This window comes from Dendrobium catenatum, unplaced genomic scaffold (assembly GCF_001605985.2).
Source record: "Dendrobium catenatum unplaced genomic scaffold, ASM160598v2 fragScaff_scaffold_314, whole genome shotgun sequence".
Taxonomy (NCBI): domain Eukaryota; kingdom Viridiplantae; phylum Streptophyta; class Magnoliopsida; order Asparagales; family Orchidaceae; genus Dendrobium; species Dendrobium catenatum.
Window position 1 is genome coordinate 158,988 of NW_021318776.1, and position 16,210 is coordinate 175,197.

Consider the following 16,210-nt stretch of genomic DNA (forward strand, 5'->3'; position numbering starts at 1 on the left):
ATTAATTATAATTAAAAATAATTAATACCAATAATAATAATAACATAATTATTATAGTTACAATAATTATAATTATTAATAATTATGATAACATAATTATTATAATTATTAGTTATTATAATTGTAATAATTATAACAACATAATTATTAAAATTATTAATAATTATAATAATTATAATAACATAATTATTATAAAAATAATAAATATTAAAAACAATTAGCAATTAAAAATAAAACAAAATAGAAATAAAATTCATGCCTAAGACCTTATTGGGTAGGGAGTGAGTGAGTTGGCTGAGTTGAGCTGAGTGAGTTGGGTGAATGAGCTGAGTTGGCTGAGTTGGAATGAGTTAGTGAGTGAGCTGAGTGAGTTGGGCTTTAGTTTAAGTGGGCTGAGTTGACTGAGTCGGCTGAGGGGTTTTATTTAAGTGAGGATAAGAGGAGATGGGGACTTGAGGCTTGGAGCAGGAGTTCGGCCTGGAGATCGGGAAGGTAGGATGGATCGGCCTCTCTCTCTCTCCCTCTCGGTTTCTCTGGATCGGACGAATCGGAGGTTGGGGAGGACTAGGGAAGAGGCAACGGGCTTCTTGCTGGAGCTTGAGTTTCGGGATAAGGAGTCGGACGGGAGGAGGAGGTCGGGAGGAGAAGTATCGGGAGGCTGATGGGAGCTTGGAGTCGAGAGCTGCGAGAGGAATCGGGATCCAGGAGAGGTTTGCGGTCGTGGGAGAGGAAGTGTGCGGAGCCAGGAGAGCTACAAGAGCTCTTCTTGTGTGCTTTTAACGACAGAGGGAGTGGGGTAGAGACAAAGTATGCAGAGAAGAGACGTATTCGCGCTCTGCCGTTTCTCAGAGCATGGGCACTGTTTACGTGGCGATTTGTGCAGGATCTGAGCGGATATTCGGCAGAGAATAGGAGATGGGTACGACAGGTATTTGAGTATTTTTTTTATTTTCTTTCCTTTGGCTTGTAGTAGAGGTCAACAGCAACAAGTAGTGCACGTTAGTCTATCTGTACAAAGCAGCAAACAACCCAATCCACAAGTTGCTATGCTGCGCCACCGGATCCACAACATCCCCACAAGCGGATAAAAGGCATGCACGAGTTCCCAAATAGAACGTTGTATTCAAATGACAGTTGCCCATACAACTGACCAACATTAAATATTTTCAAAATGCCCCCGCACATGCACCGTAATTTATATACACATATATACACAAAAGGGGTAGGTGCAATCATAAACCTGCATTGGCCCTGACGAACGTGTTATGGGTACACACGTGACGTCTAGGAATGCTGTGTGGATCAATAAATGAGTGTAGTTCGAGCCCTATCCTTCTATATGAATGGATCGAAGTTGACACGGTTTGAACAACTAAACAAATATGTGGTTACAGCGTCGACTGAGATATTTGTTTTAATATGTTCATATAAGGCATTCAAGGCCTATGAACATGGACTTTCATTAATAAAACATAAAATCTACGAAACTTGATCCTCTGTCGACAACTCGACAGAGTCAATAAGGTTTAATCCACAAATTGAAATGCCCCCAAATACTCCAATGATGGTAGTGTTGAATATCTATCTCAGCCGAAGGGGTTCACAAACACTTTCAAATGCCTCCTAAATTCTCATATGCCTATTAAAACTCAAAATTCCAAATATTTAAAATTGAAATCACCCATTAAACATTTAAAGCAAGATTCATCCACCATCCACAACAGTTTGTCGCGGTGGACAAATTAAAATTTACTTCAACTCACATAGAGCTAATGCCTAGTCGAAAATATCATTAGGATCCATTCTCAAATAATCTTATGTCAGTAAGGACGTGGTACGTGTCCTCTGACTGGTAGTTTCATCGCTAAATGGCATCGCAGGATAAACGTCTATGACTCGGGGCCCTCTGAATCGAGTGATTTTGCCGCAAATTAGCACCACTAAATTACAGTTATAGCCAGAGACAATACGTTCCTTAGTGTCATCAAATCTTTGAGATATGAATCAATAGGATATAATCGATAGGGCACAAAGCTCTCTGTTAGCTAATGTGGATTTAAATTTATCCTCTTAGACAAACATTCACCTCATGTCTACAAGGTCCCCTTGGACGAAGCAACCCATGATTGCCTACAAGGATCCTTCTGTCAGGTTGGGTCGACTATCTGCTCTGACTAAGTAGACTAGGGACCACGATGGCCCGGGACGACGGAACCATGGGATCTTGATCGGGATCATCATCCATTCCCCCACCATCCGCTTTAAGTGCAAGATGGTGAAATTTCCAATTTTAAATATCAAACCCTTTCCAAATTCCTAAGCCCAATGCTGCTACAATATGCCAGATACCGCGTATCTAAGGGTATGATGTATTCACCGACGACTAGCCTTAATCGAAAGTTCTCTCTTGTGACTGAGAGGGGTAATTAACTATAGGGTCGTGCGCCTATAGGAAACCAGAACTCAGATCATAAAGTCCTCGCAAAATGAGGGCGAAATCTCTGGGTAGTGTCTTATCTACAAACCCATCCGCCTTCCCAAAATTTACCCCAGAACCTAATTCGTTAAAACTCTCCCCCAAAAAAGAAGCGGGTGGAGGCCGGAGCCGAATTTTCGGAGCCCACATGAACATAGATCCCTTTGGATAAAATGCATTGAACCAAATGTGTGATTATGGTTTGGTCCCCCAAACTCCATTTTAGTTTTTTTATTCTTTTTCAAGCTCTCATCTTTGTGCTGCTACTTAAGATTTTTGCTCCTCAAACTAAAATTAGGTAGTTACAATTATTTGATCAAAATTAGGTAGTTACAATTATTTGATCAACTTTCCGATCATTTAATTTTTGATTAAGCATGATTATAAGGATCTTCAATAGAAAACATGGGTTCTGAGGTACAATCTCATATGTTCTTACAATAAGTTACCATATTTATATTAAACTTTATTTGAAATGAGGCATCTCATTGATATTTAAATATTACTCGAATCATTGAGGTTGTTAGTACCATTTATATTATACCTTAGTATTTCTTTTTGATGCCTCACCAAACCATCAAAAAAATTCAAAAGATTTTGTTCATAGACAATAATTATTAAGCATTTATTTTTAAAATCTAATAGATAAGAAATATAATGAGTAAAAGTCTAAAATAGTTCCCCGTTTTAGTCTCAGCCTTTTATGACTATCCAATTTAGTTACCTAATTAGCAGAAAATGTTTTAATTTGGTCTTAAGGCCAATAAGTAATAATTAAATTTACCCCAACAGTTAAATATGAGAATATTTTGGGTATTATGGTGTATGTGAGATGATATTATTTTTTCATATTTTTTGATATTTATTATTTTTAAATAAATACAAAAATCATAACAAGAGTTAACCAAATAAATAAATAGAGTGAATAATTAATAAGCATGATTAACTTTTATTATGAATTTTGTATTTATTTTAATATGATAAATGACAAAATATATAAAAATAATAATATATCCTAATACACAAAATGCAACACATTTAACTGTTGAGGTTAACTTCAAATTTTTAACTGTTACGTTTAGTCTTGGGACCAAATTGAGACATTTTTAAATAGTCAATAGACTAAATTAGGGCATTATGGAAGTCTGAAATTAAATTGGTCATTTATTAATAGTCAGGGGACTATTTTGGACTTTTTCTCGAAATATAATATTATAGGGTCAGTTGTACTTATTCAAAATGACTTTGAATTGAATGTTCAGAAAATTGATCTTGATTTACATTGTCGGGAATATCTATAAATAGAATTTCAAGAGGTTCTATGATGCTTTCCTATTTATTGACAATTTCCTTTTGGTATATGAAACATGAATTTCATGCGACTTTATTTAGGTTTTTCATTGTTAAATCGTTTGAGGAACCAGAACATTGAAGATTTTTCTATAACTAGCTTCAATGGTATAGTTGAGGGTGAATAGTTATGATTTGCATTTGGTAGGTTGAATACCTAAGTAGTTGTGTTCTAGTTTTGAACCAGAGCCTAGCAACCTCTCTTATGTATATATTATATTTTTGAAAAGAGAGATAAAGTCTTGTTATTATCCGAGCAAAAAAAAAAAAAATCTATTGTTTTTCTTTTTTAATATATATATATATATATATATATTTTGCATTGAGCTATCAAATTCAAATTCAAAATTGTTGATATTCTTTTCCATCAATGAATTGGGTGGTTATAAAATTTATTCATTTCTATAATTTATGATCTTGGATCAAGCTTATAATAATCTTTACTAATGGATCCTTAAGATGGAGTGTTACCAAATTTCATAATTTATTTGGACAAAATTAAATGATAATTTATGTTTGTGCCTAACTTTTTTATTTCAAATAATGCCAATAACTTTGATTTTCAAAACAACAACACAGATACTAGTTAACAAGGATATATCATGCTAAAAAACTAGGATATGAAATTGTTAGAATCAACAATGTCGTCATTAAGCCTTATTCTAAGTATTTTAGGCATGCTTTATCTATCCTCCTCTTTTTGGATTGCTACAAACGAACTAATAATTCTTTTTTTTTTTTCGATTTTTCTTGCTCAACTTTTAGCAACGCAACCTTTTCTTTCCTAGTCTTCTCTTTCTCATAAATCTAGTTGCGTTATTGTATCTTATTGTTTTCTTTTTTATGTTCTCAAATTACTGAAATGTTTTTTTTTTTTAATGTTATCTTCATAAGTTTTGCCCTATCATTTAAATTTTATTTATGTCAAACGGAACTTGGTTGTTATTTAATTCTATATGAGGATATGGATGTCTAAATTGGATAAGAATTTGGACACATGTATGCTCTTGTATGTATGTCCATCCATACAATATTTCCGTAGATGTATATATTGCGATGGATGCAAATGCACCTAATCATAATGGCAATCCGTAGTCCATTCACTCACAAATTAAAACAGTGCAGGCTTATACATGCAGACAAACATTGCACATATGTGCAAAGTTTCCAGTAATCCTAGAAGACATGAAGCAGTTTTATACCATAATTTATTTGTCTATATTTGAAATTTATTATCTTTTCTAATATGCTTGTTTGATATGTTTTATGATGTCTGATACATGCCAGCAATAAGTATTTGAAATGTTGCAATTGGACATATTTGATAGGACATCAGACGCATCTTGTATGGGATGCGGAGAGGGAAGGAAGTGAGGAACTTGATTTAACCGACTGAAATTATGGAGTTAATTTTTTTGATTAGTTTGTTTTGCTATTTAAAAGGAGCAGAAAAATATCTGCTTGTTTGTAATTGAAAACATTTTGGTTGTTATAATCTTTTGCTTTATGGGCACTTTGCAATTTTAGTGTTTTTTTTTATGATTAATAACAAATTGTTTGTTTAATGCAGAGATGAAAGACAGGAAAAAGCAGATGATATTCCTAATGAACATAAAAAAGATAACCCGTTGAAACATGACGTAAGTTCTTAACATTAATCTTTTCTTCAGTATGGCTTTCCATTTCTTTGTTACATAAACATTCTTTCATGGTACTTTGCTCCTAATATTACTGGAATACTTTATGTAGCCCAGCTTCGTCAGAATTAGTTTCGATCTCAACTTTAAACTTTTCAGCCACGCTGGCCTTCTACCTCCAATGTCCCCATTAAATCATTCTCTTTTTTGTGCTGGTCGTATTGTTGAATATATCAGGCATATTTTGTATGCTATGGTGCATGATGAAAATTATTATATTTACCACTATAATCAATGGATTAAGAGGGGAGTCCCACCCTGTGCAATTCATAAATCATTTACGAATTTCATCCTGATTTAGAACATATAGTAGTGACAACAGGTAACAACAACAATAACAACTAAGTTTTTATCCAATTAAAGTCTTTATCCAATTATGTGGGGTTGGCAGTAGGAGCTACAGGTAAGATAAATAAAAATGTTAGTTATAATAAAATTTATATTATCATATTTATTTATACATTAATTATAGAATCCCTTCGAATATAATAGAAATATTATTATTATAATTCTATTTAATGATTTACTAAAAAAGATGATGAACTTGCGGGGAGCCCTTGGCTGTCATAGAACAGCCACAAAGCTCTAAAGGATGATTAGGCATGCCAACTGCACTCTTTTACGGAGAAGTTATTCTAATGGATACCTCTACTAATTGTTAAATCAAAGTTTAGTCATAAATATCATTTGTGACTAAAAATATTATTATAAAAAAAATCTTTAAAAGGGTAGATGGACAGGCATAAGGGATTATTCATGGCATTTAGAGGATCAAAGAGTACAGTGGAACAACATAATGTTTACCATATATTTATTGTTATTATTGTTTATATTTATTTATTATTCCTTATTATTATTATTATTATTATTATTATTATATATGCTGGAGGGCTCTAGCATAAGTATTGACACATTAGTCCACAATGTAGGCCATTTTGAAGTTACGAACTGGGTTGATTGAGATCATGGCTCGCTTTTATTCCAATTTTGTGGGCCATTGAGGTCAACAAAATACTATTGAAATTAGAAAGCTAATGCCTTAGTATGTCAGCAGAGATGGACAACATAACCAGTGACATACAAACTCTTGTAGAATTCCTAACAAAATAAGGTGCTTGATTTCAGAGATAGACATTTCGACTTTTGAAATGAACTCTTACCCAAAATCCCAATACTATAACAACAACAACAAGCCTTTATTCCACTATATGGGGTCGGCTACATGAATCCTATTTTTCCAATTTGTCATGTTAAGAGTCAAATTCTCATCTAAATCTAATAAGGAAAGGTGATTTATAATATTTTCTAACCAAGTCTTATTAGGTCTACCTCTATATTTCTTAACATAAGTCAAATCTAATACATCTACTTTCCTACCTGGGTCATCGGAAAACCACCATTTTATGTGACCAAACCATCTAAAGCGATTCTCTGTAATTTTATCTTCCATTGGAGCTACTCCAACCTTTAATGTATATGCTCATTTCGTATCCTGTCTCTAAGAGTAGAGCTACTCATCCACTCGAGCATCCTCATATTTGCAACACTTAACTTAATATTATGCTTCTCTTTTAATGACCAACATTTTGCACCATAAAGCATTGCAGGTCTCACTACCATCTTATAGAATTTTCCTTTAAGTTTGAGAGTGATTTTTCTATCACACTTGAATTTTATTAATAATATCTCCATCTATTTCACCATCACTCTGAGCAATAGACCTAAGATATCTAAAACATGTACTATTATTAATGACCTTATTGCCCAAAGTCACAAACCTCCCACCAGATCTATTATTACTAAAATTACACTCCATATATTTAGTTTAAATCTACTCAAATGAAAGCCTTTATACTCTAAGGTTGACCTACATAATTCAAGTTTACTTTCAACTCCCTCTCTAATCTTATCAACAAGAAGACTATCATCAACAAGAAGCATACACTAGGGTACAACCACTTGCAAATGTCTAGTGCGAACATCCATGATAAAGCAAAAAGATATGGGCTTAAACCTGATCCTTGATGTAATCCAATTAAAATAGAAAAATACTTGGTCAAACCACCTTGTGTTTGAACACGAGTAACAACTTCCACATACATATCTTTAATGACTTGAATATAAGCTTTTTTAAACCCTTTCTTATGTAGAACTCTCCATAACACTTCTCTTAGAACTTTATCATATGCTTTTTTTAAATCAATAAAAATCAAATGTAGATCCTTTTTATTCTCTCTATACTTCTCCATCAAACCTCTCAATAAATGTATAACTTCCATAGCATACCTATCTGGCATGAATCCAAATTGATTTTGAGAAACATTAGTGTCAAGTTGTAACCTATGCCCCATAACTCTCTCCCATAGTTTTAAACTATGACACATTAACTTAATTCCTCTATACTTCGCACAATCTTGTGCATCAAATGTATTCTTAAAATTAGGAATCGACACACTCCTTCTCCACTCATCTGACATATTTTTAGTCGTCAAAATAATATTAAGAAGTTTAGTAAGCCAAGAAATTTCTTAATCTCCTAAGCATTTTCACACCTCTATTGGAATATCATCAGGTCCAATAGTTTTTCCGCATTTCATTTTCTTTAAAGCCTCTCTAACTTCGATTTTACTAATCCGCCTATAAAAAAAGAAATCTTTATTTTCATTTAGGGTACTAAGGTCACTAAAGTCAATTGTATTTTCACATTATTCATTAAAAAGTTTATCAAAATATTTCATCCACCTTTGTTGAATATCTTCTAAAAAAAATACTTTTTGATCTTCATCCGTAATATAGTTCACTCATATCTCTTTGTTTAGCTAATTTATATATATATTTTTCGCCCTTCTTAGTATCTAATCTATTATGTAAATCATTAAAATCTAAAATATTTGTATCACATCTTGCATTCTTATACTCCTAACGGGTCTCTTTATATTTTTCCCAATTATTAGAATTTTTACAGCTAAACCAATTTTTATTACAAATTTTTTTATTTTTTATCTTTTTTTGCACATTTTGATTTAACACCAACTATTTTTACTATTAATAGCTTTTCCCTTTGATATTCCAAGCACATCTTTTGCAATTTTTTAATATGACTAGTTACTTTTTCTCACATAACATTTGCTTCCTCATGCACAGACAAAATCTTAGGATTTAGAATCTTAATCTTAAAAATAATTTTGTTAATACTTTTTAAATGCCTCCATCTAATCGTAGAACAATGATTTAGTTTATTTTTTATATTCTGCCCCTTCATTTTAAAGTTCAAAATTAATAATTGATGATGGGTACATAAATTTTCACTTGTAATAACTTTACAATCAACAATAAGACAACTGAATTCTTCCGTGGTGTGCTCGTACCTCGATGAAAGCTCTAATATAAAGAAGAGTTATTAAAAGCCATCTGCAATGGGTGAAGTAAAACCGACAACTCCTAGGTCTGAATAACTAAGGAGATATAGGCCTATGGACTTATTCATGGTATAAATCTTTCAACATGTTTCTTTGCCAAGAGAGTTGGTAGAGTTCGATGATTCTATTTCTGAAACGAAGTGTTATGAAGGTTGGATAACTCCCTCAGGATGGACTTTTGGACCTTAAAGGAAACTTTTGGGGGTAGATCCTTAAGAATGCAAATCGTGACTTGATTCAATGATTTTTATAATATCCGTTTAGTGTCTTTTTTGGTGGTAACACAAATGAGCTAGTAATTGGTTCCCTCTAAATTATCCTAAAACATTTAATGCAGGGAATTTGTGCTTTCTGAGTGTAACGTTAAGATCAATTCTGATTACGAGAATTTAAAAAATGAGGCTAAAAGCTCAACTTTTCTAAATCTATGCTTTAATACTCTGCTTCATTTTTTTTTTCCAGACTAACTAGTATACTATTTATGTTGTTTTTTGAATATAACTCTCAGACCAATTTTGATTTCTAGAATACGAAAGATGAGGCCAAAAGTTCAACTTCTTTGAAGGAAAGACAAACATACCAAAAGCTATTACCAAGAGTTTCAAATCAGAGTGTTGCAAGATATTCTGAAGCTTCATTATCTGAAGATCGAAATAGAGCATCAAAGAAGCTTGCAAGGTGGGAAGGTACAAAAAAGGATGCTTTAGAGTCTCCAACTAGGAGAATGTCTTCCCAGAAGCAAAAACCTAGTATTTCATCGGTAAACAGTGAGACATATGAAGAAACAAATAACACAGTATTTTCAGAAGAACAAATAACACTTCTTCGCAACAATGCAACAAGAAGACAGGCTCACAAGATTGAGGTAAGATAAATTGTGTGCTTTTAAAATCTAATGTAATGCCTCGTAAGCATTCATATAGTTGTACTCCTAATGGTGGTTTAATTGTAAAATTATCCCCCAACAATTCATATAAGGTCAATTTAATCCCAGTGTATCATATTTCTTCAATTTAGTTTGATGACTATGCAAAATTGATTCAAAATACTTCTTCGGAAACTAAATTGGGATAATTTTGTATAGCTAAGGGATTAAATTGAAATCAATTTTGTATCACAATTTCTACACGAGAGATAATTTTGGAGCAATATTGTATAATGGAGCGGTTGAATTGGAGAAATATTGTACCTTGGGAATAAATTGGCCACATTTGAATAGTCAGGGAGATCATTTTGGGATTTAATCTCCCTAGGAGTAAGACAATTTATGGTTATAGTTCACTGTGATAATTTCTATGTACATTATCTTTTTTAATTTGAATATAAGGAGATGGATATACATACCTCTTAATTCTTATGTGTTTATATCTCTAACACCTAAATTTGTACATAACACTCAACTCTTTAAATCATATAAAAAATATCAGTATTGTTGCGTACCAGAAAATTCACAGTCAAACTATTGCGTACTAAAAATTTGCGGTGGTAGAGAGATAAAGTTTAGCATCCTAGTTTTCTACGAAGATCCAACGCATAGATAAAAGCATGGGGTGTAACATTTATAAGAAACACCAAGATTTTTACGTGAAAAAATCCTGAAAAGGAGAAAAACTACGGAGTCTAGCCCTGTTTGAATGAATCTAGACTAAGTATTTGATTGGGTTGATTAGCAAATGAGTGTTTTCCTTGTGGGGGGGGGGGGGTGGGGGGGGGGGGGGAGGGGGGGGGGGGGGGGGGGGGGGGTAGGGGGGGGGGGGGGGGTTTTATGTAGCAAATACACATTGTATAAAGCTCGTTATATGTAAGCTATTCTTAAGAGAAAGTTGACATGTCTATTTGGTCGGTAAATTTGTAGTCAGCAGGCGAAGGTGATCGGAGGGACCGTAGTTGGAGGGCGATAGTGGTCGGAGGGACTGTAGTTGGAGGGCGATAGTGGTCGGAAGGAAACGGAGGTCGGGGGGACCGTAGTCAGCGGGTGATGGTGGTCAGAGGGATTGTAGCCGGCGAGTGATAGTGGTTGGAAGGACCATAGTCGGATGGCGATGGAGGTCGGGGGGACCTCAGTGGGTGACGATGGTGAAAGGAATCGTAGTCGGCGGGCGACTGTAGTTGGGCGACGGTGGTCTAAGGGATTGTAGTCGGCGGACGATTGTAGTTGGACGACGGTGGTTAGATGAACCGTGGTCAGGCGACGATGGTTGAAAGAACTGTAGTCGACAATGGTGGTTGGAAGAACCACAGTTAGACAATTGTGGTTAGAAGGATCGTAGTGGTAGTCAGCAGGCACGGAGGTCCAAGGGATCGTAATCGGGCGATGGTGGTCGGAAGGACCAAAGTTGGGCGACAGTGGTTGAAACGACTGTAGTCGAAAACGATTGTCGGAAGGACTGTAGTCGGACGACGATGGTTGGAAGAAAGCTCGACAATGGCTGCCAAATGGAGGTCCTACGATGAAGGTTGGGCAGAGGTTCAACAACGACAGCCTGGTGGTGCGTATTCATTGGTGATTGTGCGGGGTGGAACTACAGGATTCTTCAAGCCATAGAGCTCATCTCTTCTTCCTCCTACCAAAGGCTCCCATTCTGCTTTCATGTAGGAAGTGGTGGTCTATTTATAGATTTTTTTTTTAATCATAAATTTTGGAGTGTTCCATCGGACGATCCATATTGATCTCCTTGATTATAGAGCGTTTTCCAAGCATTTATATGCCCAAATGATGTCAGAATTAGGCGATCTTGGACTTGTTGGAGTCGTCTCGTCTAGCCGCTCAATTCGACTATAAGCATGCTATATTTGGATATCATGTGGTCAATCCAATTTATGCTTTGAACCTTCCAAGAAGGCTTTTTGATCCTTTGATTTGGGATCAGATTGGATCGAATTTGGTGTCGTCGAGTTCGTTTTATTGATATGTTCAATTCGACCATAGCTTGTTGAAATTGGACTTTGAATGATCCTAAATTTAATTGAGGAAGTTTCTGATTCAAATTTGCATCGAGATTCGCGCTCGATCTAGTTGATTTTTTGATACTTATCAAGTATCATTAATTTATTTGAGTGCAATACACATTTTCATGCATATATTTTGAAATGATTTAGATACTAGGATATTATATTTGTAAATATAAAGATTTAAGCATTAAATATGCAAATAGATGATAATTTTATGATATATATCGATCGCCCTTGAATATATTCAGTTGATAAAGCGAAACATAATGTAAGATTTCTATCTTTTTCAGGAGGGATTCTCATCAGCATCTACACTGACAAAGCTAACAAATCGACTCAACTTTCTCAAGGAAAGGCGCGTCCAACTCGCTAATGAGCTACAAAATTTGGATTCGGGTCGAGCCGCTGGCTTTGAAGCTCCTTTGAAAACGAATAACAACTGATTTGGAATTTGCTTGATTCACAAAAAAGCTGTGCTCTTACCAGATCAATGGTTTTGTAGGGAATTCAAATGCTTAGCATTTGATGATTTATTATAATGTTAAGCTTATAACAACAATTTGTTGCTCTCATCAGGTCTATCAGGATATTTAAGTTCCGATTATCCACGGGAGAACTGAAGACTCATTTGTGGAGTATTCTAGTACTGTCTTTCTTTTCGTCAAAGATTCCTTATATATTATTGTAAAATTTTCTATTTGAAAACTAACCACTGTAAATATTTTATTGTAAAGTTTTCAACATGGAAACTAACTGCATTAAAAAAAAAAAGTTGGTGTCTATTATGATGGGTGTCTTTGGTCAGCTTTGGTTGACACCCACGCGCTTGTCCTTCATAATGGTGATTAATTATTCTGTGCGGATGCCGAAGGTCGTCCGGAGAATAACTAGAATGTGTTACGTCACTCGTTCATTGTGTACCGCGGCTCGGTAAAACTCGGTATCGTGGCTCAGTACCGTTAATGTGGTTGTACCTGATTCGCCTTTGGATGTAGAGTTATGTCTGGCCTCCGCACAGAATAATTTCTCTTGTGTAGTCTCCCTTAGCTAACTTCTTCATCCTTTAAGGAGCTTTTATCAAGCGCTTGTCCTTTCACAGTGGATCATTTCTCCTTTGATTTCTTTTGACATCATTCCTTATTTGGGATATGGCTTGAGTTGTCAACTTGTCTTAGGAGTTCTTCATAAGAGCTACTTTTAGTTGCTTCCCAAGAATAAGTAATATGTATTTCAGTATTTGTATCTTGTCAAACTTACCTGACTACTTTCTTGTATTTAGGTGGCTAGAGCCAACGCCTATGTATAAGTATGTTGTCCTTTTTGTTGGGTTCCTTAGGGATTAGGATTGGCCCACTCGTCAAAGCAAGAAAAAGCTCCATAAAATCATGCTGCTTGAAATTTAAGAAATTGTCTTAAGCAAACATCACTTGTTCAATTGTATACCAAAATCAATTTGTTGCTTGAAATTTAGGCTTTGTTTGGGAAGATTTTTTTACTACTTATTGAATTAGTTTTTTTATACAAAAAATTTAATTGCGGTTCACGGGTTCGGGTTTGGATTTCCAACCCGTTTTTCTACGGGTCGGGTTAGGGTTGACACATCTACATTACCCCTATCTTTAGAAGGCTTGCACATTTCCTTTTCATGTTAACTACCGATTATATATCCTTATCTTTGTCTTTGTACCCTTACGCTTGAGACCGATGTGGATCTACAATTATGCTAGTTATCTTGCTCATGGGCACTATCACTCTATAAACCTAAGCCAGTAGTTGCTACTTGCCATGCCCCCCACACCAACTTCACTAATTCTTTATATAACTGAGTTAGCCTTCCTCTATTGCACAAATCATCTATTATGACCTGATCAAAAGGCTCGAATTAACGAGACGGGAATAGATGGTCAGACGGTTGATTAAATATTTGATTTCTAAAACTATCATCAATAAACTGAAAATTTTGCTAAAAGCCTCTAAATAAAAAAAAAATTATAATAATTATCTTTCCCTCATAGCGTTCCGCCTATGATAAACATTACCTTCTCTTCTACTGATTTTATGCTTTTGAGTAATGCTTGTAATTGACTTTCAATAAAAAGAGTGAGTCATAAAATAACTTAGAGAGTAATTCATGTTCTAAAATTACAATAACACAAAGCCTTTGAAATATTATGCATGCTCATTTTTAAACATAAAGTATTCTATTTAAATTCTTTTAAAACAAGATAATCAATATTATGAATATATCATATATTTATTGATATATTTATCTTTTATAGTAAATAATGCAATCATCGTAGAAGTCACCGTTTAAAATAGTTTCAATGAATGTACTCCTTTTCTATTTCATTTTTCTTTTTCATAACATTTTTCATTTATGTGCATGAGTACATTGCGTCCCCAGTCAGTACTATAAGGGGGTGTGCTACATCATTCAACATACACATGTAAGAATATATAAATCTAGCCATTTTATTCATATAGTATTCATTTAGTTTTTATGATAACATTACATATTAATTTCATCAGATTCAAAATGATTAATCATTCGATATGAGAAAGACAAAACATGATATAGTTAACAATAAATATTTAATAAGCATTTATTAGCTTTCAAAGCATTTAATTGAAGAAAATATAAAGTCATTAAAGTAATAAAAACAACATGAGTACTCACTTTAATTTGGATATCTAAATAATTTACTTTAATCACCACTCCAATTGTCATCAACGTAATACCTATATAAATGCATACTCTATATTTGATCTCTCATGTGAAATAATCGCTAATTCTAATATTAAAATTCTCTCCCTAAAATATTAAATACTATATTATTATTATTATTATTATTAATTGATACTACATAAATTATCCTTTCTCTCTCTATTTGTTCTCCTTGTTATTTTATTTAAATATGGATAAAGTCAAAATTTCATTATTATCAATTTTTTAAAACTTTATATACTTTATAACTTCTAATTTTAAAAGAAAAATCCTAATTTAATTATTATTCATTTTTAAAATAAAGTTTCTACTAATAAAATGTACTCACATTTTCTATAAAATTTATCATTAGCTCACAAATTCGTTACTCTTTTAATTTATTAATATCTTAATTAATTTATCTTTATTTATTATTTACAGAATAAATCCTTAATTATAAATTATCTTACTTTTTTATGTTCTTGCCGCTCAATCCCAAACTCGCCGCTTGATAGATTCTTCTCCTTCGCTTTCGTTCTCACTCTCTCGATCTCTCTCGATCTCTCTCGTTCGCTGCTCAAACCCTCGACCACCTCCTTCTTCTCCTTCGGCTTGCTTGAAGTCTCTCTCTTGTTATCTCTTTTCCAATTTCTTCTCATTCTCACTGACAATGCTCATTACTCTATTTCTCCCATTTAGCAATGCTAGACATAACAAAATAGAGTTATCCTTTGTGAGGAGTCGCATTTTGCCCGCTTGCATGCATGATGGATGTTGCTGCTTTGCCCGTGTTTTTATTATCGTTGGTGCAATTGAACCGGTCCAACTGGTTCTTGCATCATCTCACTAACTCTTTTACCTTCACCTTTAGTTCAATGCCTTATTGATTGGACGCCACCACTGACCTTGTCCACTTTCATTACCATTGTCTTCAGTTCATTGGAAGCAAATTCTAAATCCTTATATGAAGCCTTCTATTTGGTTGCGTGTTGGGCGATGCCCAAGCTAATATTTCAAATATTGTCGGGTGGAACCCAACATTTCCCCATGTCCAACCCATTATTTCATATATAGTTTGAACCAAATTAGTAGCCTACAATACATGTTCTCAATATGGCGCCTTAACTTTCCTATTACATAAATTAAGAAAGTTGTGCAGTTCACATTTTTCTAACTCGCCTATTAGAGAGATTATTGGGTTCGGACACCGAACACAACTTACTGTTCGGTACTTCACAGTACCTAGTATTATTGAACTCGGTACTTCACAGTACCGAGCAGTACTGAGCAGTACCGAGCAGTACTGATCGGTAATGTGAAGTACCAAGCTCATACCAATTAAGTTCAGTACCGAGTAGGAGGTGATGTGGCGCATTTTCATTGTGCTCCGGTCGTCATTCGGTGTCCGAACCCAATAATTGCCCCGCCTCTATTATGTATATTGACATACACACTAGTACAAATGGGCACCTCTTTATCTTATTTTCCCTAGGATCTACACTACATTGTTTGACTCTTTTTGTAATAAGTACTTGTGGTTTGGTTTCTTTTTTTTTTTCACTGCTATGTAATAAATACTTTTACTAAGGAGTCAAACTCTTATTTGTAATGT

At 34.2% G+C, this 16,210-nt stretch overlaps 1 protein-coding gene across 1 annotated transcript in view; it reads left to right on the forward strand.

Annotated features, from left to right (window-relative positions):
- The window catches only part of LOC110100808 (rho GTPase-activating protein REN1), a 67,338-nt gene extending 54,702 nt beyond the window's left edge, over positions 1-12,636 (forward strand). Inside the window, exons 21-23 of the mRNA XM_020828483.2 lie at positions 5,397-5,466; positions 9,469-9,807; positions 12,185-12,636. Of these exons, the coding sequence (XP_020684142.1) occupies positions 5,397-5,466; positions 9,469-9,807; positions 12,185-12,337 (562 nt within the window). The 3' untranslated portion in view covers positions 12,338-12,636. The remainder of the gene's footprint in view (positions 1-5,396; positions 5,467-9,468; positions 9,808-12,184) is intronic.
- Positions 12,637-16,210: the final 3,574 nt, after the last annotated feature.